Source organism: Mastomys coucha, unplaced genomic scaffold, assembly GCF_008632895.1.
Source record: "Mastomys coucha isolate ucsf_1 unplaced genomic scaffold, UCSF_Mcou_1 pScaffold6, whole genome shotgun sequence".
Classification (NCBI taxonomy): Eukaryota; Metazoa; Chordata; class Mammalia; order Rodentia; family Muridae; genus Mastomys; species Mastomys coucha.
Window position 1 is genome coordinate 84,634,903 of NW_022196912.1, and position 23,773 is coordinate 84,658,675.

Genomic DNA, 23,773 nt, shown 5'->3' on the forward strand with positions numbered 1-23,773 from the left:
AAAAAAAAAGAAAAAAGAGTTGTTTGTTTTTGGAGACAACCCCTGGACACACATGCTAGACTTATTGTTTTTATGAGTCAAAAATTAAGTGGTGTCGTGACCCTCAGCCAAAATTACTATGTAGCAGTCCAGGGAGGAAACTGTGTAGATCTGTTAAAGGTGATCACACAAAGTTACTTCTGGCCCTTGGTAGAGGCCACAAGGCCACTGTAGTCACAGACCAGATGTGCAGGAAATCCTTTCAGGCAAATCAAAGGATGCTAAGACAGATCCAGGGACAGCTTGCCGGAAATGGAGAGGCCACCTCCAGGAAGAATGGCCAGGACATTTTGGATTAGGACTGTTTTCAGGTTTGAGGTAGCTTCTCACCAAATCCTCGTCCTTGTTCTAGTGACATGTAGGCACAAACACCAGGAAAACTCACCAAGTCCAAATTTTTCAGAATCTGAAACTATGAGGATGAAGAGAAGATTCTCCAAGCTTCTGGAAGTAAAAAACAAAAACAAAAACAAAAAATACCCAAGACTTTACAAGAAACAAAATATAGGATGATATCATTTGTTTTCCTTTTTCTTGTTCTTTCATTTTTTTTTCTTTTTTTACCCCCTGGAGACACAGTCTTACTATTCAGCCCTGACTATCTTGGAACTCACTCTGTAGACCAGGCTGGCCTCGAACACAGAGGCCTCCAGAGTGCTGGGACTAAAGGCATGCTCCCCCATGATGAGAAGCGTCAGATTTCTCAGCACAACAGAAGACAGAAGGCATAAAAAAAAAAAATCATCAGAGGTTTTAAGGAAAAATTTCAAGCAAGCAGACAACAACCTCATGCAAAGCAAATATGAGTCAATGTGGGAATGAAGACACAGGGCAAACCTCAGCAGCCTCTTTCTTTCCTTGTACCTGCTTCATCAGGTAGGCCTCAGGTAGGCCTCACGGAAGCATCATGTAATGCCTCGTCAGGAAGGCTCCGAGGCTTCGTCCCTTCAAAACGGAGAGACAACTGAAGGAAAACTGAATGCCATTTAGAGAGCTAGAGACTCAGCACAGAAGGCAAGCAGGGGATAGCCAGGAGGGGTGGCGAAGGGAGGTGGTGACTAACTGCCTTCCAGGCAAGCAAGGCAACCCACCCAGATTGCAATAACATGATTTACAAGTCAGGAGGGCTGGAGGTTGTCAGCATACCCTCTGCCTTCTGCCATCCTAAGTAAATTATGAAAGTCTGTAATAAACTTAAGTGTTTTGGGAAATTTGGGGTTACTGGGTGGAGCCCTGAGACCGAGACAGATCTTCCTCAGCTATAGTCTGTGGTGACAAGGCTAAAAAGTTTGGTTGGCTCCACAGTGTGGGTTTCTGTGTGGATAGCAAAAGGTGATCTTACTCTGGGGCAGAAGGTGCAGGGCTGGGGCAGTGGTAACGGGAAGGAGCCGGTTCCCTCCCATTCTTTCCATCTCCTGATATCTCCCACTGGACTCCTGCTTAAACAAACGTTCTTCCCTCAGAGACTCACCAATGCACTAGAACATAACTTCTGAAAGAAGTTGGAGTCTGGGTCTCTTCCACCAGGTGATGAGGTGACTGAACTCTAGACAAAGCCATTTATCCATTTCTTCTAGGTAAGCTCAGAATTTGACAATCCAGCCTGGGTCCCTGGAACTATACTCCGGAAGAGTACAAATCCCCTCAGGAGGCCCTCAGGAGCCGGGTAATGCATATGGGAAAAGTCAGGCATGGATGTTCATTCCCTTTATCCTCCAATTCAAACCGAGATGGAAGGAACCTGGGAAAGCACACCGTTCCACTGGTGGTCCAGTGGTCCTGTTTGGATGAGGGAGTTGTCTTCTCGAATGCTGGAGCCCCCCCGGACTGCTGCCAGCTCCAGAACTTTTTCCATGGAGAGTGAACCGAAAGCCACCTGCTTAGGGCGAGTAGAGAGGCCAGCCACACTCTGGAGCTGCCGGCCAGTGTGGCTGCACTATGCTCGGTTATTGTTCTGGTTGTTTGGAGACAGGGTTTCTCTGTGGAGCCCTGGCTGGCCTGGAACTCACTCTGTAGACCAGGCTGGCCTTGAACTCACAGAAATCTGCCTGCTTTGGGAAGTTTGGTTTTTTTTCCAGAAACACAAAGGACCCCTCATTGCTTCACTCCTGGGGATTTTGGGTGTGTGTGTGGGGTCATTAGAAAGAGCTAGGCTAGATTTCTGAGTGATTATACTACCTTCGTACCAATTAGAGAAAGGTATACTTGAAAAAAAAAGGTAAACCCACAAAGAAGAAGACAGGAAACCCAGGAAGTAAGGAATTCATCTGCAGAAAAATGCAGGGGAAACCACAGGAGAGCAGCAAAGGGGGCCCAGGAGGACAGCTGGACAGCAGGCCCTGACACGGGGGACTAACAGTGGGATGTCACAAAGAAATAATAGATAGATAAGTAAATAAATACTAGTGGAATCAGATATGAGTTCTCTGAAGAAAAGTATGAGAGGCCATTTAAAAATGGAATACACATGGTATGCACTCTCTGATAAGTGGTTATTAGCCTAGAAGTTTGGAATACAAGAGAACAACCCACAAACCACAAGAAACTCAAGAAGAAGGAAGACCAAAAGGTGGACATTTCATTCTTTCTTAAAAGGGGGAACCAAATACCCACGGAAGGAGTTGCAGAGATTAACTATGGAGCAGAGACTGAAGGAAGGACAAGCCAGCCTAAATATAGCTATCTCCTGAGAGGCTCTGACAGTACCTGACTAACACAGATGTAGAGACTCACAGCTATCCATTGAACTGAGTACACGGTCCTCAGTGAAGGAGTTAGAGAAAGGACCTATGGAGCTGAGGGGTTTGCAGCATCTTAGGACGAACAACAATATGAACTAACTAGCACCCTCAGAACTCCCAGGGTCTCAACCACCAACCAAGGACTGCACATAGTGGGTCTGATTGTTCTGGCAGCACGTGTATAGTAGAGGATTGCAAATTCGATCATCAATAGGAGGAGAGGCCCTTGGCCCTGTGAAGGTTCTGTGCCCCAGTGTAGGGGAATGCCAGGGCCAATAAGTGGGAAAGGGTGGGGTGGCAAGCATGGGGAGGGGGGAGGCAACAGGGGTTTGTTCTTGTTGTTTTTGTTTGTTTGTTTGTTTTTTGGAGGGGAAACTGGAAAGGAGAAATTTACATGTAAATAAAGAAAATATCTAATAAAAAATGAAGACAAAAAAATGGAACAAATTATCTATAGGGTTAAAGAATGTTAGGCAAATTAAAAGGTAGAGCAGATATTAATTTGAGGAAAAATATGATAAGAAAGTCAGGCGCAGTGGTGGCACACACCTTTAGCCCAGCATTTGGGAGGCAGAGGCAGGTGGATTTCTGAGTTCCAGGCCAGCCTGGTCTACAGAGTGAGTTCCAGGACAGCCAGGGCTATACTGAAAAACCCTGTCTCGAGGAAAAAAGAAAAGAAAAGAAAAGAAAAGGAAAGGAAAGAAAAGAAGAGAAAAAGGAAAACCTATTTGTAGGGAAAATTTATAGTAGAATTATTTATCAGACCAAATGCTGACAAGTTCTTGAATATTCAGTGATGGAGGAATGGCAAGAAATAATGTAACTTAATGTAATGACTTACAGTAATAATAGGTCTAGAGATTATATTCCTATGTATATAAAAGACACATAAAAGTGTACTAATGAAGCGGAGAACTCGTTCCAGAGCACAGGGCATGCACTGCTTTCTCAACAAGGCAGCTGGCAGATTGGCCGCTATGGCCATGGTCTCTGGCCCTCCAGACCTCCAGACGCCTGGCTTTGTCAGCATACCAAGACAGTATCCATGGCGCCACATCAAGGTGAGCATCAAGCAAATGGCCCAGTGAGATACACAACACCAGAGCGGTGACCTTCTCATACATGTATAAATTGTGTCTGCTGGCTTAGTGCTAGGCGATGTATAAAGAAATTCAGTTTATAATCTTCATGAGGAAAAATGAATTGGGGGGAAGTGGGGCAGGCATGGTTCCCCTTGTCACGCTCAGGCACTTTGGCTGCATCTATGCCCGCTTTGGGGGAAAGCCAAGTCAGTAGATAAAATGCCTTTAATCGAGTATAACAAGTTCTCCTATTTAGGATACCCCTGCCATCACCCCTGCTCCATTATCATGGCTAATTGTGAGTGTCAACTTGACTGCTTTGAGGGGACCCAAGAAAACTAGTGAAGCACAGCCCTGGCTCTGCCTGTGAGAACACAATCAAGGAGAACACAAAGGCTCTGACCTAGTGAATGGATGGTTTCATTAATCGATGGGTTTAAACTTTGAGTGAACTAGTGGACATGAGTGGAATTATAGAAAATGGACCTAGCTGAGGGAAGTGAGTCACTGGGGACATGCCTCTAAAGGGTAAATGTTGACCCTCCTTCTGGTTACTCCTCTTTGTTTCCTGGTGGTCATGAGACAAGCAGCTTCAGCCTGTCACAGGAGCATCATGATATTCTTGCCTGCCACAGGCCCCCCAGCCATAGAGCCAGTCAACCATGAACCAAAGTCTGAAATCCTTCTTCATAACAACTGTTTCTTTCAGAGATTTGACACAGTGTCAAAGAGTCTACACACACACACACACACACACACACACACACACACACACACACACACACACCTATCCATCTAATTGTTTCCGTCAGAATTCTATCTACCATGACCGGTGCATAATTTCTTCCTGAAGGCAGGTCATAAAACCTGAAAAATGCCTTACCCCCCATTTCTGTCATAGAGATGGATGGCCGTGAAGAAACTGTCTCATCTGTCCTTGACCCTGATCATCGCCAGTGGCCCTGTCCTCTATTCTGAAGGAGTGAGTGTGTCACAGATAAGCCCAGAAGAATCTCAACAGACAAGTCTTGCTGAGTTCCCCATGCAGTCCATGAACAACTATGTCTTCTCACCGGAATCCCCACAAGAACCCAGAAGGATGGCAGCCTGTGGAAGCCTGCAGAGAGCCATGCTTGTGGGCCTTCCTACAGAGAGGGCGTGGACTCCATACACCCTTCTCATACTTTACCCTGTTTGTCTTTTCATCTGTATCCTTTGTAATAAAACAGCAAATGTGACAAAATGTATCCTGGAGTCCTGCATGCCGCTGGAATAAACATATCAAACCTAAGGATGGTGTAGGTTGTGGGTATCCTGATTCACACGCAATTGATCAGAAGCCGAGGTGAAATAACCTGGTCTGTGACTGGCATCTAAGGGGAGTGGACAGTCTTGGATAGTTCAAGTCATGAACATGTGGGATTTTCAGACAGCGTAAGGACAGGATTAGATTAGGGGACATCCAGCTAGCTGCTTTCTGTGGCACAATTAATCACTTGCTTGTTACATGGAGAGATTATATGCCATTTGGGGTTCCAGATTATGTTGATTATGGTACAAAACAGAGGAAAATGAGCCCAGCATGAGCAGCCCAGCTCACCACAGTGTCTCTGTTGTGCCATATAGCAGGAGCAACTACACCAGTAAGGTTCCATTGAGCATTACTTGCAAGCTGCCAAAAGAGCAAATAGCAACACAGGAAATGTTCTCTTGTTTGAGTGCATAATTCCTCTGTGTTGATGACTCTCTGCAGGGTGGTGTCTATCTTCTGGAACATGTGTTTCACGGACATTAACAAGCCACAAGCCACTTTAATCTCATTTACAGGAGGTCATGGCAGATCTTATGTAACCAATATCACAGGGCAGAGCAAGCTCTTGGACAAAGCTGAGAAAGAATCTCATCCTCCAGCCACTGGAGGTAGGATATAAGCAAGGCCTTGCCCACCATTGCACAGCTCTGAGATGTTAGGCATTCTCCATGTTTCTCCAGCCAAAGGCAGGCCCCCTTCTCCCCTCCAGGAATGGAATATAAGAATCCCACAGCACAACTGGTTCCTGGGATGGTAGCATCATTCTAGCTGGCCAATCAGAGATTCAGTAGATTCGATGTATAGCTTCCTCTTTAAGAGTTCCCTTCTTCTGGGAAAACTGCATGGGCTTACATAAGCTGTGGTTTTGCCCAGCCTGCACTTTTCCTTTCCCAGGTCTTCCTGTCCTGGGCCACGCAAAAAAGTCCCTCCCACTCTGCCAGTCAGAGTTACCAACTAAGGGCTGCACTCTCTACCTGTGCCTGCCTCAAGCTGAGTTTTTGTCACTTGTACCAAAGACTAATGCAGCATGATAAATACTTAGATTGCATTAGGTTTTCTTTTGCAATGTCCCTTTGCTGGTTACTTTTGTACCTTTTTCTTATCTATTTATCTATGTATGTATCTATGTATGTATCTTTCTATGTATCTATGTATCTCTCTATATATCTATGTACCTATCAATCTATGTATCTATATATTTATGTTTGTATGTCTGTATGCATCTATCTATCTATCTATCTATCTATCTATCTATCTATCTATCTATCTATCTATTTTGGGGCAGAGTCTTGCTGTGTACCTCAGGCTGGCCTCAGACTAGTGATCATCCTAAGAGCTGGGATTATAGGTGTGTGTCCCCACACTTTAGAGAGGTTTTCCTCTATCATCCAAGCCACTGTGCTTCCCTAATCAGACACAAAGTCTACAGTCCTTGTCTGCTGCCTTCTGAGAGGCAGAGGTAGCGTCAGTGCAGAGACTGAGCCACAGAAGCCAAGGTTTGCCTTCAATGGTATGCTACTTGTGCTTTCTTTGTTAAAATGACTTTGTGACTTATTTCACAGCTTTTCTGGAAGTGTCTCAGCTATCAGCAGCAGAGATATGTCAGCCACTACTTTTGTTTATTTGTTTGTTTTTGAGACAGGTTTTATGTTGTGGTGTGGCTTCAATCTGTCAGTTCTCTTCTTTCAATCTCCCAACTACACACATTACCAGGCGAGGGCTTCTTACTGAGCCTTAAAAAAAAAAAAAAAACAGTCCCCGAGGCTACTTTCCCCTTATGAACCTTTGTGAGCTTTGTCTTCTCTGTCTTTTTGGTAAGGGATGGGCCACTCACCCCCTCTGATATCTGTCCAGCTCATGAAGCACGGTGTGGTCGCAATACTCGAACACCAGGTGAAGCCTCCGCTTCCTCCGGAAGACTTCCAGGAGATTGACGAGGTTGGGATGCTTGAGTTGCTGAAAGCAGAAGAGGCAGGGTGGTAAATACCTGAGAGAGTCTTCCTCCGAGTCCCAGCCAGTAAAAACAAAGCTGCCCCCTTCAGGAGGTTCATCCTTTGTGCGGAAGGAGTCTGAAATCAGGGTCATAGGAGCTCTCTTCATGGGCTGTCTGTCAGTGACTTAGAGGTGAAGGAGACCAGGGCCCTGGTGCTTTGTGAAAGCAGAGTTCTGAGAAGGCTGGCTAGAGCGAGGAAATACTGCCAGGGTTGAGTTAGACAAGCTCAACCTTCAAGTATCCGTTCCTGAAGAGTTCTCCCCACTGGCTCTGCCCCCCTGTGTCAGAATCCCAGACGGCTCACTCTGCCAGTACTAAGTAATTAGCAGTTGCTAATGTGTAATTAGTAACTGTTTTCATTTACCGTTTAATGTTCTCTGGTTTTATGGATACCTATAGATAGACTAAGTAAATCTAGAAATCTAGTGGAACCTCTCTCTCTCTTTCTGTCTGTCTGTCTGTCTGTCTCTTTCTCTGGGACAGGGTCTCTCTATTATGTAGCTCTGCCTTTCCTGGAACTCCCTATGCAGACTAGGCTGAACTCCAACTCACAGAGATCCATCTGCCTCTACCTTCTGGGAGCTGGGGTTAAAGGCATGTGCTAGTATGATTGGTATATTTATCTTTTTCTAAAGAAAAAAGAAATTTGCAGCAACACACACACACAGACAGACAGACACAAACACACACACATACACACACTCATCCACGTGTGCCATTACCTCTTTGTAGTGCCCATTCTTGCTTTGTGACCAATAACTACCATTAGTGTCTACTTCATTATTGTTTAATGATTTCTTTCTTTCTTCTTTTTTTCAAGAACTCACTCTGGCCAGGCAGTGGTGGCATACGCCTTTTAATCTCAGTGCTTGGGAGGCAGAGGTAGGCGGATTTCTGAGTTCAAGGCCAGACTGGTCTACAGAGTGAGTTCCAGGACAGCCAGGGCTACACAGAGAAACCCTGTCTCGAACCCCCCCCCCCAAAAAAAAAACCTCACTCTGTAGACCAGGCTGGCCTCAAACTCAGAAATGTGCCTGCCTCTGCCTTCCAAGTGCTGCATGCGCCACCACTGCCTGTTTTTTTTTTTTAAGATTTATTTATTATTATAAATAAGTACACTATAGCTGTCTTAAGAGGGCGTCAAATCTCATTACAGGTGGTTGTGAGTCACCAATCGTTGCTGGGATTTGAACTCCGGACCTTCGGAAGAGCAGTAGGTGCTCTTACCCACTGAACCATCTCATGAGTCTCCGTTGGGGAGGTTGAGAACCACTACTTAGAGGTTTGCACTCTGACCCAATAGGATTGGGCTCTTCTGGGAGATGAAATGCTAGACACTGGGAAGATTCACCTCTGTGAGGAACTCAGCCAATGAGGAATTCCACAAGCAGGGGATGTGACTAAGATTTTAAAACCACTGTTTTGCTCCAATTTCAAAGGACACCCATTTTTGCATTTTCTTTGGGCTAATGTCCAACTTCATAAAGCTGTAAAATAAACAGCTTTGCTGTCCAGATTCCTGTATTCTTATTATAAAGAGAGGATCATTGTTTTTCTGCACCCAATCCATCTCTAGGACTCTTTCCATGTGCAAAATTGAAACTGTATCCATCAAAAAATACCCCAACACAGAAGAACAATAATTCCTCATGTCTCCCTATACCACAATACCTCCTTCACCATCCCCCTTCCCCTGATAAATACCAATAACAGACTGCTGGGCTGTATCAAGAAAGGATTTGACTCAGGCCATTTAAGGAATTCCTGCAGGGCCCTGTGGGCTGAAAATACACACTTTCTTCTAGGCCACAGGAAGGAAGTTCAGGAAGCTGTGATACAATAGCCCTTGGGTTTTTGAGAGCATATGGCCCCAGAGAGTGGCTCAGAAGAGGCAAAGATTGACAAGAAGGGAGAGTGTGGGGCCTTCTGACACGTAAGAGCTTCTGACATGATAGGGCTTAGACCAGCACAGAGACTAAAGGGATGGCAGAAAAGCTCTGTTTAGAGATATTTTGTTACCACAGTCAGCGTGTGGCAATGAAGTCGAGTTGAGAGACAAGGGATTGGGAAGATATCAAGAATGAACACAAGATGTGTTCAGTTGAGGGATTGCTGATGTCAGTAGAGAGAGGAAGAGCAGGTCCAGAAGGAAGAAACTGCTATTATTGATCCTTCGATTTCACAGGACCCGGAGATTCCAAAGTATATACATCAGGCTGGCTGGAGCTAAAACTGAGGATAAAGTCAGTGAGCCCCCCTATGGCATGGTGGAGCTGTAGGAAGAGGTGGGTCAAGCCAGCAAGAAATCGAAAGAACCTGAACACCCAGAGAGATGAGGAAGAGACAGAGAAGAGAGAAAAACAGTGGCAAGAAAGAAGAAGAGAGCAACGCCACAGGCGGTCAGTGGCGACAGGGGCTGGAAGGTCAGGTGGAGAGTGGACCGAGAGGCACCTCATTTGGGGCATTTTGAGAGCCATTGTGGTATCCCCTCAAGGGGTGGTGAACTAGCCTCTGGTGGATTTAGCATCTCAAGCCACCTTCCTTCTCTCTGTCCATTAACTCATTGGCCTGGGGTGGTGGGGTTGGGTCAGGAGGACACTTTGGCCCTGAAGCTGGTTTACAATCTATATCCTGTAGCTTTGAATCTCAGCTTCATTAACTGTGAATGTTTGTCTCTGAAGGCTCTCAGGTGTCTTTCCCATGGCCCACAAGCTGCATGAGCCTCAGGATAGCTATGAATACAGCCCAACACAAAATTGGAAACAATTAAGTCTTCATGAGTTTCGTTTGTTTGTTTTTGCTTGTAACTCTGTTGTGTAGTTTTTGAGTATGAACTTTGTAGATGTCAGTACTGTGTGTCATGACATCAGAAGATTGGACATGCCTGGGCCTTATTTCTACATTAGTACAGAAGGGAGTTCTTGAGGAACATGCAAATCAATTAGATGACAAGAACCAAATGTCACGTACAAGAAATGTGAATACATAGAACAGATTAAATTGCAAAATATACTACAAAAGTGTTGTGGCTTGTTTAGCCATAATTGCTCCTGGTTTCCAGGAAACCGAGCGAAGCCACAGCCTCAAGCTTGGTTTTATTCCTTGGCATTCTCTCTTTGGCTGGCCCAGTCTGGAAGACCTTGATTGTCCTTTCTAGGTCATTCCCACTGTCCTTCCAGAGGCTTCATTAAAGGCAAAGCTGGGTCAAGTTTGGAATTTCTCTCTCTTTTCTCTCTGATGTTTTCTGTTATTGCTGCTAAGAGATGGAACTTTCTCTGGCATAAAAAAAAAAAAATCTTTTAAAAATAATCATTGGGGCTGGTGAGATGGCTCAGCGATTAAGAGCACTGACTGCTCTTCCAGAGGTTCTGAGTTCAAATCCCAGCAACCACATGGTGGCTCACAACCATCCATAATGAGATCTGACATTCTCTTCTGGTGTGTCTGAAGACAGCTACAGTGTACTTATTTATAATAATAAATCTTTGGGCCAGAGTGAGCAGGGACTGAGCGAGCAGGGTTGACCAGAGCAAGTAGAGGTCCTAAATTCAATTCCCAGCAATCACATGAAGGTTCACGACCATCTGTACAGCTACGGTATACTCATATACATTAAAAAAAAAAATAGGCAGGGCAGTGGTGGCGCACGCCTTTAAGCCCAGCACTTAAGAGGCAGAGGCAGGCAGATTTCTGAGTTCGAGGCTAGCCTGGTCTATAGAGTGAGTTCCAGGAAAGCCAGGGCTATACAGAGAAACCCTGTCTTGAAAAAAACCAAAATAATAATAATAATAATAATAATAATAATAATAATAAATGATAAATTTTTAAAAATTATTTATTTATGTCTATGAGTGTTTTATATGTATGTATGTATGTATGTATGTATGTGCACTGTGTATACATGCATACTGAAGCCAGAAAGCACTGGATCCCCCAGTACCAGAGTTGCAGACAGCTGTGAACCAAACGAGGCCCCTGCCAGAGCAGCAAACGCTTCTACAGGCTGACCCATCTCTGCACGTCCCCAGACTCTTGTTTGTGTTTTAGCATCCCCTCGGCTGAACTTGACCTGGTCTTCACTTGGTTTTCCTATGAAGAGCAGAGTGTCACATGTCCTTCCTGTGTGTGTCTTCCTCCACCACCCACCTATTGCAATGAGCTCAGGCCCTGCCTCCCTGGAGGCCTGTGGTTTAGCTTCCCTTCTCCAACAGCACTTTTAAGACTTTAATATTCATTGCCAACACTTAATGATCAGGAAATGTCACTTTAAAATCCTGGTCAAAAGGCTGCACTGGAAAGTGCTGGTGATCTGGCCACTGCGGGCCTGTCATCCCTGTAGCTTTGATGAGCTTGCTCCGAGAATAGTGGTCCACTTCGGGGAAGGACCTTGTGCTTTCATTTGCTGCTCTCCCCACCTTTTCCTCCCACCCCGTGACACCAAGGCCCAGTGAGACAGCCCATCTCACCACTCTCCCAATACTGATTCCAAATATTCGAGGAAGTGAACTATTCCTGGCACACATTTCTGTCTAAAGTGGGAAAATCTATAGCCAATAGAGATGACAGCACATTTCAAGACCAATAACAAAGTGTATTACTCACCATGACGAATCATTCTTCAAAACCTGCCTGGTTCCCTGAAGGTACGGACTTAGTGATCTCCTAGAGAGGCCTTAGGGGCCACGTATTTTTAGACTGACCAGTATGCAGGTCACTATGTTGGTGGTCCTTCTTTCCCTCTGGTCTGTATTCTTGGTGGGTGAGTAAGGGGATGTTGACCTTGTACTTTAGGGAAACACACTGAACCTTTTTCTCAACGGTTATTCTATATTGGTTTTCCTTTTTAAAACCTTCTTCTCCCACAACTGTGGTAAATAGCAGAAGAGCAGAAATTAAAGTTTAGAAAGTGGAGTTGTCCTAGTAGAATGGTTTTTACAATCCTTTAGAATTGTGAACTTAACTCTTTGGTCTCACAGGTATTTTGGAGGGAATCTTTCCCCAGTTCCTATCCTTGCAGAATGGAAATGGCGGGCCCTTCTCCCTGCTCACAGCTTTAAAATAATTAGTCCTGGGTTCTTCTTGAGGATTCTCAAACTGGTATACTATAAGTTTCAAGGGTCCAAGGTCCTGGGGCTTCTATGGGCTTCTCTCTTTCCCCATTCTCCTGTCTCCAAGGCTACTTCCCAAAGTAAACTACTAACACAGGTGCGGTTCCATATCTCAGATTTTAGCTTCTGGGGTGGAGGGATGCACTGAGCACAGGCATGGCATGGAGATGGCCTAGCTCCATCTCCAGAATGGAACTGTGGATCTGGAGCAGCTGCCAGTCACATGGCACTCACGAAGGCTGGGTGGGCCCGACAGCAGGCAGGCCCCATGGAGAAACGACACAAGCACGAATACTCTGACCTGCATTGGTTTTGGATGATATGCAGGTGGTTGTGTAACAATGGTGGTGGCACAGGAGAAAGAGGGAGACGTGGTAATTATAGGGCGTATTGCTTGACCTGGTTTTTATTAGTTCTTTTAAATCATTAAAAAGGAAAAGAGAAAATGACAGGTCAGGCTTAGTCACCTGACAGCTTTGTGCTTGGGAGGTAGAAGGCTTGCCAACCGTAGTCTAAGGGAGTTTTGTCCCCAATAGAGGCGAGACAGACTGCTGGAAACACTTCACTTTCAAAGCACTGTGTCCCAAAGGAGACAATATGTAGTCTCAACTGGTCCCTCAGACTACAGTCAGGGGTAAGGTCAGGAAAGAGAAGGACCTGTGACAAAGAATAGTGATGTTTGGGATGATGAGCCTAAATCCTAACGTTTCCCAAACCCTCTGGACTTGGAGAGGTTTACACACTGGCAAGGTGAACCAAGCTGCTTCCATAGTTTGAAGATGCCTCTCACGGTCCGGATGCCTCCTTAGAGGACGGTCATCTTTCTTAAATGCAGTCCCTACTCCTCCAGGCCAAAAGACCCCCGGTCCCAAGGAAGCAGCCTAAAGAGGACCACTAGGGCGAAGTAACCATCTTCAGAGAACAAGACCTGGCTCATCTGGGCTAGCAGGAATCTTGTGAGGCTTGGACCACCAGCACAGTGAAATATAAAAACTGCGGGAGGTACGTTCATTGACGGAAAAGCCCTGTGCTGTGGCTTGGGCTTAGCTCCTGACAAGGGCACCTGAAGACAGTTTATGTTTCTGGCACAGCTGTCTAGAGGTTGGGCTTTCAGCAGATAGAGGTAGATAGGCAGGTACACAGGAACTGCCTTGGTAGAGCATTGAGGGAGGAAGGGATTAGAGAACTGAAGTGGTGGGAATTCTAAGTTAGGATGTTAGCTGGACTTGCAGAGCCCTGCCACCCCACATGATAGAGTTTCCTTTGAAGGCCTTGATACTCTCTCCACTAAAGCCCTGCAAGCCAAAAGGCTGAGGTTGGCCTGGAGGGCTCATCCATGGCTGCTTTGGGTGGGCCGAGTGGAAAGCACTGCCTGTATTGTATTGCAGTTGCTAAGGTGGGAATTAGTCTCTCTGCTTCCAATGAGAACAAGGCTCTAAAGGGGCCAACATCAGGTGCCCAGAGTGGCATGTAATGACTGCAATGAGAAGCAGGGCCAGAACACCTCACTTCTCAGAGCTCTGAGGCAACCCACACAAGGCCACGGCATGGATTCCTGAAGGGGAGGCAGGGGACAGGTTCCTGCTAATGCATTAACTGATTTGTAGTAACAGAAAGACTAAAAAGATAACCACTTGTTGACACTTAAAATGGAAAGTTGTATAGATCTTCATGCAACTTACAAACCAAACTACATTTGAGGGAGGACCCTGTGATGTCACTATGGCCATTCCTCCACAGCCATTCCTAAAGGGATCTGTGACCGCTTCCCAGTAAACCCACAAGGTCATCTTAGGCCTTAGTTCTGACCACTCCTATCTCAGACTCGATATGCTTTCAGGGTCTCAAGTTAGAAAGCCGACTGACAGTGGGATAGACAGAACCATAGAATCACCCGGAGAGCATTCCCTCCATTCCCAAGTGGGAGTTTGGGGTAGACACTTGGCAGGTGGCAAGCATTCATTTCATAATCTTATCTGGTAAGAAAGGGACAAACAGGACTGGAGAGATGGCTCAGTGGTTGGGAGTACTGACTGCTCTTCCAGAGGTCCTGAGTTCAATTCCCAGCAACCACATGGTGGCTCACAACCATTTGTAATGGGATCTGATGCCCTCTTCTGGTGTATCTCATGACAGCTACAGTGTACTCATATAAATAAATAAACCTCTTAAAAAAAGGGGGGGGGGGACAAACAGAAACCCTTAGAACTGCTTGCCTTCCTCTCAGCCCAACTCTGGACAAAACAGTCAAAAGGAAAACACCCTTCTTGGGAAACTGCAGCTCTTGGGTAGCCAGGGCTAATGACTGCTTGCTGGAGGCCCTACAGAAGGACAGAATGTGCCAGCCAGGTTTCTGACCAGCCACCTGGCCTGAGATCTCTTCTGGAGCCTTCTGAAAACCCAGCAGGCCAGTGATGTGTGCTGTGGATGGTTGAGCTGTTTTGTTGTGAAAAATACCATGAAAGAATTAGAGCAGCCATGGTCACAACGGGAATCAATGCAGAGCTGTCATGGCAAGGGTACCGCGCACCGACTGCTCGCTTCTCACTGTGGGCGGTAACGCTGGTTGGTTTAGAAACTCCCACCTTCCATTGTTCCAGCAAAAATGGAGAGCAAGTTCAATGTTTTTCAAAGGCATAGTTTTACTCACTGGTATTTTTACTAGAGGGCCTCTAAGGTTAATAAACAATAAAGAAGGATAATGATTAACAAGAGAATATGCCTGTTGGAAGCAAAATTGTGCATAAAACATTAATCCTGCCAAATGTACAGCTGAATTAAAACATTTTAAAAAGTCTAAGTGAAAGACACGCCCCTGACCCAGTTAAAAAAAAAATTCCATTCTACAGGAAAATTACTACCTTCAGGTGTGGTTTGGATATTCTATAACTACATGCAACACAGATGGTTTGGCTAGAATTTTTGTAGGTTGGAAATAAAAAAATAATTTAGACAGGAAAGAAAGTTTGTAAGATAACTTTTTAAATCAAGACAAGTTATACAGACCCTCATTTTGAAAGCCTAACATGCTACGCAGCAAAGCGAGTACAGTTATAATAATATAATAATGATTATTATTCAAAATAATACAATGAGAAAAATGTTTAGATGTCTTCATTGCAAAGACTTCATAAATATTTGGGGCCCAGGGAGATAGCACAGTCAGCAAAGTGCTTGCTTGCCTTGTGACCTGAGCTTGTGACATAAGGACCTGAGCTCAAACCCAAGAACCCTAGGAAAAAGAGCAGGCATAACAGCACCTGCTTAGAGTCAGGCACTGGGGAGGTAGACAGGAGACCAGACAGCCTCACCTAGCCAGCAAGTTCCAGGCCAATGAGAGATCTTACCCGAAACCCAAGGCGGATAGTGTCTGACAGACAATACCTGAGGTTGTCCTCCGACCTCCACATGTCCACACATGTAAGCATGACTGCACACACACATGTGCACCCCTCACACATTCACACACAAGCACACCAAGTAATAGCAAATATTTGAATGGCTAGGTAAGTGAATTACCTTGACTTGATCATGCCACAACATAAACACACAACGAAGCCTCACATCCATGAACTATGCAATTATTATTTGTCAAGAGTGATTCAATTCTCAGCACATATAAACATCAATCTATCCAAAAATTATTTGTTAAAAATAATTTATCCTGACTTCTTCTGCCTGAGGCATTTGATTTTCTGGAGTCTGGTGTGTGACATAGGATTCGGTGCCTGCGACACTAGCAGACTAGGGAACAGGCTCACTTCTCTCTGTGGCCTCAAAGATGGAGATTGTACCTGCTTGTTGACCTCTGTTCCTTTTGTGTTTGCTTATTGATTGGGCTTCCGCTGACATGGAGAACACAGTCTGTGTAGATAAACACCCATGAGCTAAGCCAAAACATCTTCGAGTAAACAAACAATGGAACCAGTTACTATTTGCAGGTTTGTATATTATCTTGTGGAAATGAAATTAAACAGGTCTCCACTTGTTGAACAAACAGAGGGGATGAGACGGGCTGCTTGCTTTCTCTCCTTGCGGTCAAGGAACTGCTCCCATTGTCTTCCATGACACTGACAACCAGTTTACATGAATGCCCAGTGTCAGTCTGTGCGTAGACAAGACAAAACAAAACAAGAAAACATCCACTGGCCCCAGTGTCCCTGGTCGTTGGAGCCAATACTGCACAGAACAGAAGCCAGAGTCCAAAGGGCAGCCGAATAGCCAACCAGTGTCTGCAGATCCCGAGTTGTACCGGGTTTGAGCAATGTGAGAATTTTTAAAAATTACTTAACACTTTAAATTCAGGACATTTTGTTATCACTAAAAGGAACCGGGTTCTGGAAAAATGGCTGATCATCAGGCCAGGGCAGGATGAGACCAAGACATTTCCTTTGTCTGTCACACAGCAAAGTCCTCAAACAATGTTGGACGTCTGTCACAGCCCGGAGGCCAACTGAAGAAAGCCAATTAGTCAAACATGTGACACCTTGAGAATCAAAAAGAAGTAATGGCCATGTTAATAGTATATAATGTGTCGAATTTACATATTTGTGAATAAATAGTGATATTAATAAGTATGCATCTGGGGGTGAAAGTTTTCCCTAACAGAAAAAAAAACCACTAATAAGAAAAATAACTGTTACAGTAATCGATTCAGGCAAAATCACCAATAGATATTAAAACCTGTTCACTACATTTATTAGGATTTTTGTTTGGTTTGTTTGAGGGGTGTTTGTTTTTGTTTTTGTTTTGACACAGGGTCTTAGTTTGTAGTCCTGACTGCTTTGGAACTCACTAGGTAAGCCAGGCTGGCCTTGAGCTCAGAGATCCTTCTGCCTCTGCCTCCTGTATGCACCACCACACCCAACTCTATTTTAGTTTTTGTGGAGAGCTTTGGGGGCCACTTGGCAGGAATCTGACATTGGCCAGGACAAAGAAATGGGCTTCAGGCAGGAATCTGACATTAGGCCATGACAAGGAAGTAAGCTCAGGCAGGAATCTAATTTTAGGCTAGAACGAAGATGTAGGCTTCAGGCGTGAATCTGACTTTGGACTAGGACAGGGAGGTAGGTTCAGATATCTTGGTCATCCTGACAAGCCCTTAGAAACAGTGATCACGGGAGTGATCATGGGACCTGTGATCATGGGACGTTGTTTATTGCCTTGCTTGTCCCTTGACTGTTTGTGTTTATTGTACTACAGCTTGACCTTATTACTTGCATGTAATTAAAATGGTATAAAAGCAGATTGGGAAAAAATAAACCTGCCTCAGCCTCAGAACTGGCTGGGGTCATGCTACAGTGTTGTCTAACTGACAGTTTTTTTCTTTTTAGTCCTCACTCCTGCGCTGGAGAACCTGTTAACTGACTGAACGGGCTTGGTCAAGTTTTTATGTGCTTTGTACACACACACACACACACACACACACACACACACACACACATATATATAATGGTTATATAGCTACGATTGGGACAATAAGAAACATCTGGGTATCATTTATGCTTTAGATAACAGTATTGAATTGCTGATAAATTTCACAATATGGTTATGTAGAAGAATGGCCTGGTGCCAAATATCCAGAGAGGTGCCCCCCCCGCCAAAAATGTAGGGGTGGGGCAGAGGTGTAAGAGAAAGGAGTACAGCCAGGCGCCAACATGGATGAACACACCCAGTTAAAGCTCAATAGGTATCAACTGCATGATTCTTAGTCCTTTTAAATCTAAATTCCTTTTAGATTTGGGGGCCAAGAAGATGGTCCTGAGGAGAGAAGCTTAGCCTGATGCTTGATGACCTGAGATCTAGCCCCAGAACCGACATAAAAATTTGTATGCGATGGTGTGAATCTGTAATCTTGGCCCTCCTCTGGTGAGATGGAAGGGGAGCCAAGAGAATTACCTAGAAACTCGTGGGCCACTCAGCCTGGGATACAAAGCACAGTAGCAGAAACAAGAAAGACTCTACCTCAATGAGGCAGAAGGCAAGAGCGGACTCCTCAGAGTTCTCCTCTGACCTTCCTATTCATCTCACAGTGGGCTAGCACCCACAGGCACACAACACACATACATATGAAAGACAAAGAACAAATGTTTTGAATTTGTCTTTCAAAACTTGTACAGAAAACACTCAGGAGATATCATATAAAATTCCGGTTTCTTGTTAAAAGAACAGAGAACTCATCCCACTGGGTGATCTTTCGGCGAAGCTGAACGTCGGTTCCATTCAGAGACTTGAGCTCCAGTGTTTGCCCCAGTCCCCGCCTCTCCACGCTGCTCCCCACTCATGCAGCTTTGCACATTTATGGTTTGAATGTGATCCTTACTGATAGTTGAGTTTGTGAGTCTGGTCCACTACAATTCGTAACAGACAATACATAAACAACATGGTGACTAGTTAGTCATTACTAATTGGTTGCATTATTAATCCATTCTCATAAGCCAATTGAACAAGTTGAAGAGAAGAAACCTAGAAATAGTTCCTTTTAGCAACACCAGGATTAGGCATTTTTCCCCTGTTATTTGTTTGTTTGTTTTTTTTTCTCTCTCTCTATTTTGTTAGGATGAAACAATACGGGATTACCCACTGAAAGTTTTTGCTTGCATGTGGAAAATTCCTCCAAATAACATTGGGGAAGTTAATACCTGTAGAAAGCTGAGAGCTTTGACTAGGCTGTGGTGCTGGGGGCACTCCCATGGCAATGCTGGCTGTAGCTCATATCATGTGCTCAGTTAAAGCTTTGTTTGAATAGCAGGGAGCCTTAGGGGTTCCACTTCTCCCAGTGATGTTTGGCAGCAGGATGGTGACTCACCCAGTACTGATCTGAGGGTAACAGCTGGTGAGACTCCCAGGGAGCCCAATGCAAGGTCTGCCTTGAGCATGTCCCTTTGGAGAGTCTCATGTTCAAATCCCACCCTCTGCCTTTCTTCATTAGCTTTTTCTCTTCTCCGCTGCTGCTGCCTCTGACCTTCACACTCTTCTGTCCCTGCATCCCCAGGCCGCCCGAACGCCATTCTGTGTTGCACTCGAGAGTCCTGTTTGCTCTGTTCAGCAAAAAGTCAGTGAAGCAGTACCAGGCAGGGACATAAATCAGGAGATAAGGGTGGGCAGGGTTCCCGAAGGCATTAGAGCTTGTCCAAGGTCACCTGGCAGCCCTGAGCAGGATCCAACACTAGCGTCCCTAGCCACAGCTCTGTGGCCATACAGTCAAACAGCTCTGTCCACACTGGAAAGTGAGAAGAGCAACCTCTCCCAGGACCAGGCAGGCCATGACTGAGAGCACTTTCAGCCGAGCAGTGTTTTCTGGTCTCAGTCACACCTAGGTACCTTTCTCATTTCAGTTTCCCAAATGTGTCGTTTTACGCGTCTTTTCTCTAATCGCTTACAAAAGAAAACATAACGCTACTAATATATCGGATAGCTGTATACACATTGCTTTGTGTATCTGTGTGCCTTATATAATAGAAAAAGAGTAGATGTTTTGTCATCCTCCTGTAAGAACTGGTTTTGATCCTTTTGGAGGTGATATTGTTCTCATTAAGAATGTATCCTGGCACGCCTTTAATCCCAGCACTTGGGAGGCAGAGGCAGGCAGATTTCTGAGTTCGAAGCCAGCCTGGTCTACAGAGTGAGTTCCAGGACAGACAGGGCTATACAGAGAAACCATGTCTCGAAAAACTGGAAAAAAAAAATGTATCCTCCAGGGGCCAGAAAAATGTCTCAACAGATAAGGACACTTGCCAAAAGTCTGATGGTTTGAGTTCAATCTGTAAACCCTCATGGTAGAAAGAGAACCAATTACTTCAGGTTGTTCTCAAATCACCAGATGTGCGATGTGTCACGTGCATATTTACCTGCATACACACACACACACACAAATACATATAATAAAACATAAAAAATGCATACTGGGGCTAGAGAGATGGCTCAGCTGTTAGGAACACTGACTGCTCTTCCAGAGGTCCTGAGTTCAATTCCCAGCAACCACATGGGGGCTCACAACTAACTATACTGGAATTGATGCCCTCTTCTGGTACTCATACACATAATAAATAAATAAATCTTTTTTAAAAAGCGCATACTGTGGGCACTGGAGAATAGCTCAGCTGGTAAAGTGTTTGCTGTGCAAGAGTGAGGATCGAGACCAATCCCTACATCTGCCTAAGAAAAGCTGGACAAGGCTGGGCAAGGTGGCACATGCTTTTAATCTCAACCCTGGAAAGGCAAAAAACAAGCAGGTCCCCAAGGGTCGCTGGCTAGCTCCAGGCCAAAGAGCGATCTCATTTCCAAAACAACAAGGTGGATGGCCCCTAAAGAATGATAACAGAGGTTGACCTTTGTCTTCCACTTGCACACAGAAGGTACACATATATACTAGTGTGGTGACCCCCACCCAACAAACACACACAGTGAGTTTTCTAATAGTGTAGCAGAGTGAGTTCTGTGGTGCTGGCCATAAATCTTGCATATGCCGTGTGAAAACCTTGCATCTGCCGTGTGAGCTCTCTACCAGTGAGCAACAGCTCCAGCCCCTTAGTAAAGTTTCAGATGGACACCCCACTCCCACACTTATTCTCATCCCTGTTAGTAGCAAATAGCAACTTTTCCTTCTTAAAAAACAAAATCCCTGTGACTAACCACCATTCCCACTGTTCTCATTCTCAATCTGGCCTCAGGTTTCCATGGGATCCACCGGTCACAGAGAAGGTCTGCAGGAAGAGAGGATGAACTTTTAGACCCTGAGGTTCCGTAGCGGGTGTTAGCACTTTGTCTAGGCTCTGCCCCACAGTTGCCTGGTGATAGCCAGGTGTGCCCGACTCACTAGAAAAGGGGCTGCTTGCCCCCTCCTCTCTCTCTTGCTCTTGCCTTCTTGCCCCTTCCCCACTTTCTCCCCATTTCCCTCCCATCCATATCCATGAGTAGAAGCTCATGGCCAGCTTCTACTCTGTCTCTGTCTCTGTCTCTCTGTCTCTCTGTCTCTCTGTCTCTGTCTCTGTCTCTGTCTCTGTCTCTGTCTCTCTCTCTCTCTCTCTCTCTCTCTCTCTGTGTGTGTGTGTGTGTGTGTGTGTCTCCTACCCTCTTAACTCCCCTCTCCATAAACTCCTGAATAAACTCTATGCTATACTTTACCATTGTGTGGCTGTTTCCTCAGGGAGAAGGGATGCCTCAGCATGGGCCTGTGGAGGCAACCACCTTCCCCCACACCTGACTACACCTCCACCAAAACATATCCCCTCTCTCTTTATCTTTTTATAAACACAACATTTTAGTGGGTGGTTCTGATATGTGTAAGCAGTAGGACTTGGTCTTACGGATGGACAGAGCTGTGTCTAGATTCCAGCTCCCTATCTAGGAGGGTTCTGGCAAATCATTAACCATTCCAAACCAATATGCAAAACAGGACACAATAGCCAGCGTCAGGCGGTTACTATTGTTAATTGTTGAGTCCTAGGCAACTGAGTTGGCAGTTGAGCCAAGTCTGATGGGTCAACAGCTCCTACCTGCCAGGTGAAAAGGTCCGATGCCCTCTCCTGCTGAGAGAGAGAGAGAGACAGAGACAGAGAGAGACAGAGAGACAGAGACAGAGAGAAAGAGGGAGACAGAGAAAGAGAGAGACAGAGGGAGAGAGCGCTGTGTCCTACTGCTGCTTGTAGCCCTTTGACTGGAGTTGCTCTCATCTACTCGATAACCCATTGTACCACCAGACCCCCACTGTAGCACTGTCTTATCTTTGATCTCCAACTGCCCCAGGGCCTTCTGCTCCCTCTATTAAGGCCGGATAGAACAGATTCCTTCTCAGCAGATCTACAGTTTCACTCCACAGATATATGAGGCAGCAGCACAGACCTGGGGCCAGGGAAAGAGTTGACTGCTTACTGTTTATCTTAACCACACAGTCCCTGTTGCTGGATACATAGATATTACTGGGGGTAGGGTGGGAGGGTATGGGATGGATTAAAGCATATTTATATGCTTGCGTGTGTTCTATGCAAAGTAAGTGCTCACTTCCTGCCACAGGGACCCTAAAGGTCTAGCACATGATGCCTGGCTCTGTGTGTGTGTGTGTGTGTGTGTGTGTGTGCTCTCATGCGTGTGCGCACCCCATGCACATTGATGTGTGTGTGAATTCATGTGTGTGTACCCCATACACATTGATGTGTGTGTATGCCACACTACATATTTGAAAGTTAGATGACAACACTATTTTCCACCTTGTTTGAGATGGGGCCTCTTTGTTGTTTTTCTGCAGTGTACACCACATTAGCAGGCCCACCAAGGAAATTCCCTTGGCTCCACCTCCAATCGCCCTGTGGGGGCTGTTGTGATTGTAGCTGGACTTATTAAGCATCTGACTATCTGACTTTTATTTACTTTATTTATTTATTTATTTTAATTTTTACATAGTGTCTGGGATTCCCTGAGATGTAACGAACACCTTTACCCACTGAACCATCTCCCCAGTCTGATATCTAAGTTTGTAATTTAAGGTTTTTTTTTTTTTGAGATACAACCCCGACTATCCAAGAACTCACTATGCAGGTTGGCCTAGAACTCATAGAGATCCACCTCTGCTTTCTGAGTGCTGAGATTAAAGGCATGCACCACTACTAGGCATTCTCCCCCTCTGACTTAGGGCTATTCCCATGACCACTCTTCCTGCCATGAAATATGTATTTAACATGTTTAAAGGTGAGTAGTAACACGTTTAAAAACAAGCTATAGGAAGGGTTTGAGTTCCACGACTTACAAAAGCAGACACGCACCTCTCCCTTTCCCCTGAACCTGCTCTGTTTTATTTTATTTTATTTTTTAACAACTTACTTGTTTATTACTGGTATTGCTAAAATACACAGGGGTGGCAGTGAGGACTAGTGCTTGGATTGGCAGCGTTCTGCGCATGCTTGCCAGTGGGCAAGTCAGTTACCTTGTGCACAAACATCTCACCAAAACCACCAGCAGAATGTACTTCATTATTTTCTTTGTATTCCAGAAAGCCAGTTTGAAAACGACACACTGAGCTTATGTACCACAACACAATCTTATCCCTATCACTAGAACAATATTAATTGTCCCTAGAAGAAAATATGACTGATTTTAACCAGAGCAATTGTTTGATTTTTATAATTTTATGAGACTATGGTGCTGCTTACAGCTCTAAGGAGACAGATTCACTTTTTTTAAAAATACAAGTTCAACTATATAATCCAGGAAAACCCTGAATAGAGAATTGACTCTAACAGGGCATCTTAGCGAGCACAGGCTTACATCTTGTTTAGGTAGTGGTTTATTACTATTAAAAAACAAATGTTTTTTTTTTTCTCCAGGTGGTATGAAGCAATGCTATTTGTAGTGTATCCAGTTTTTCAGAAAGAAAAAAGAAAAACCTTTTTTGTAAAAATCTTAGCAAGACATTACACCGGAAACACAAGATTTAGATCTAAAATCACTTATGATGATGATACAGGACCTTAAGAAAGACATAAATAGCACCCTCAAAGAAA

General features: G+C 44.9%; 1 protein-coding gene across 3 annotated transcripts in view; it reads right to left on the reverse strand.

The window, feature by feature from the left end:
- Cdkl1 (cyclin dependent kinase like 1) overlaps positions 1–23,773 on the reverse strand; it is a 52,865-nt gene that overhangs the window by 17,614 nt on the left and 11,478 nt on the right. For all 3 annotated transcript variants that reach the window (XM_031356407.1, XM_031356409.1, XM_031356408.1), the window contains exon 3: positions 7,009–7,130. In XM_031356407.1, the coding sequence (XP_031212267.1) occupies positions 7,009–7,130 (122 nt within the window). The remainder of the gene's footprint in view (positions 1–7,008; positions 7,131–23,773) is intronic.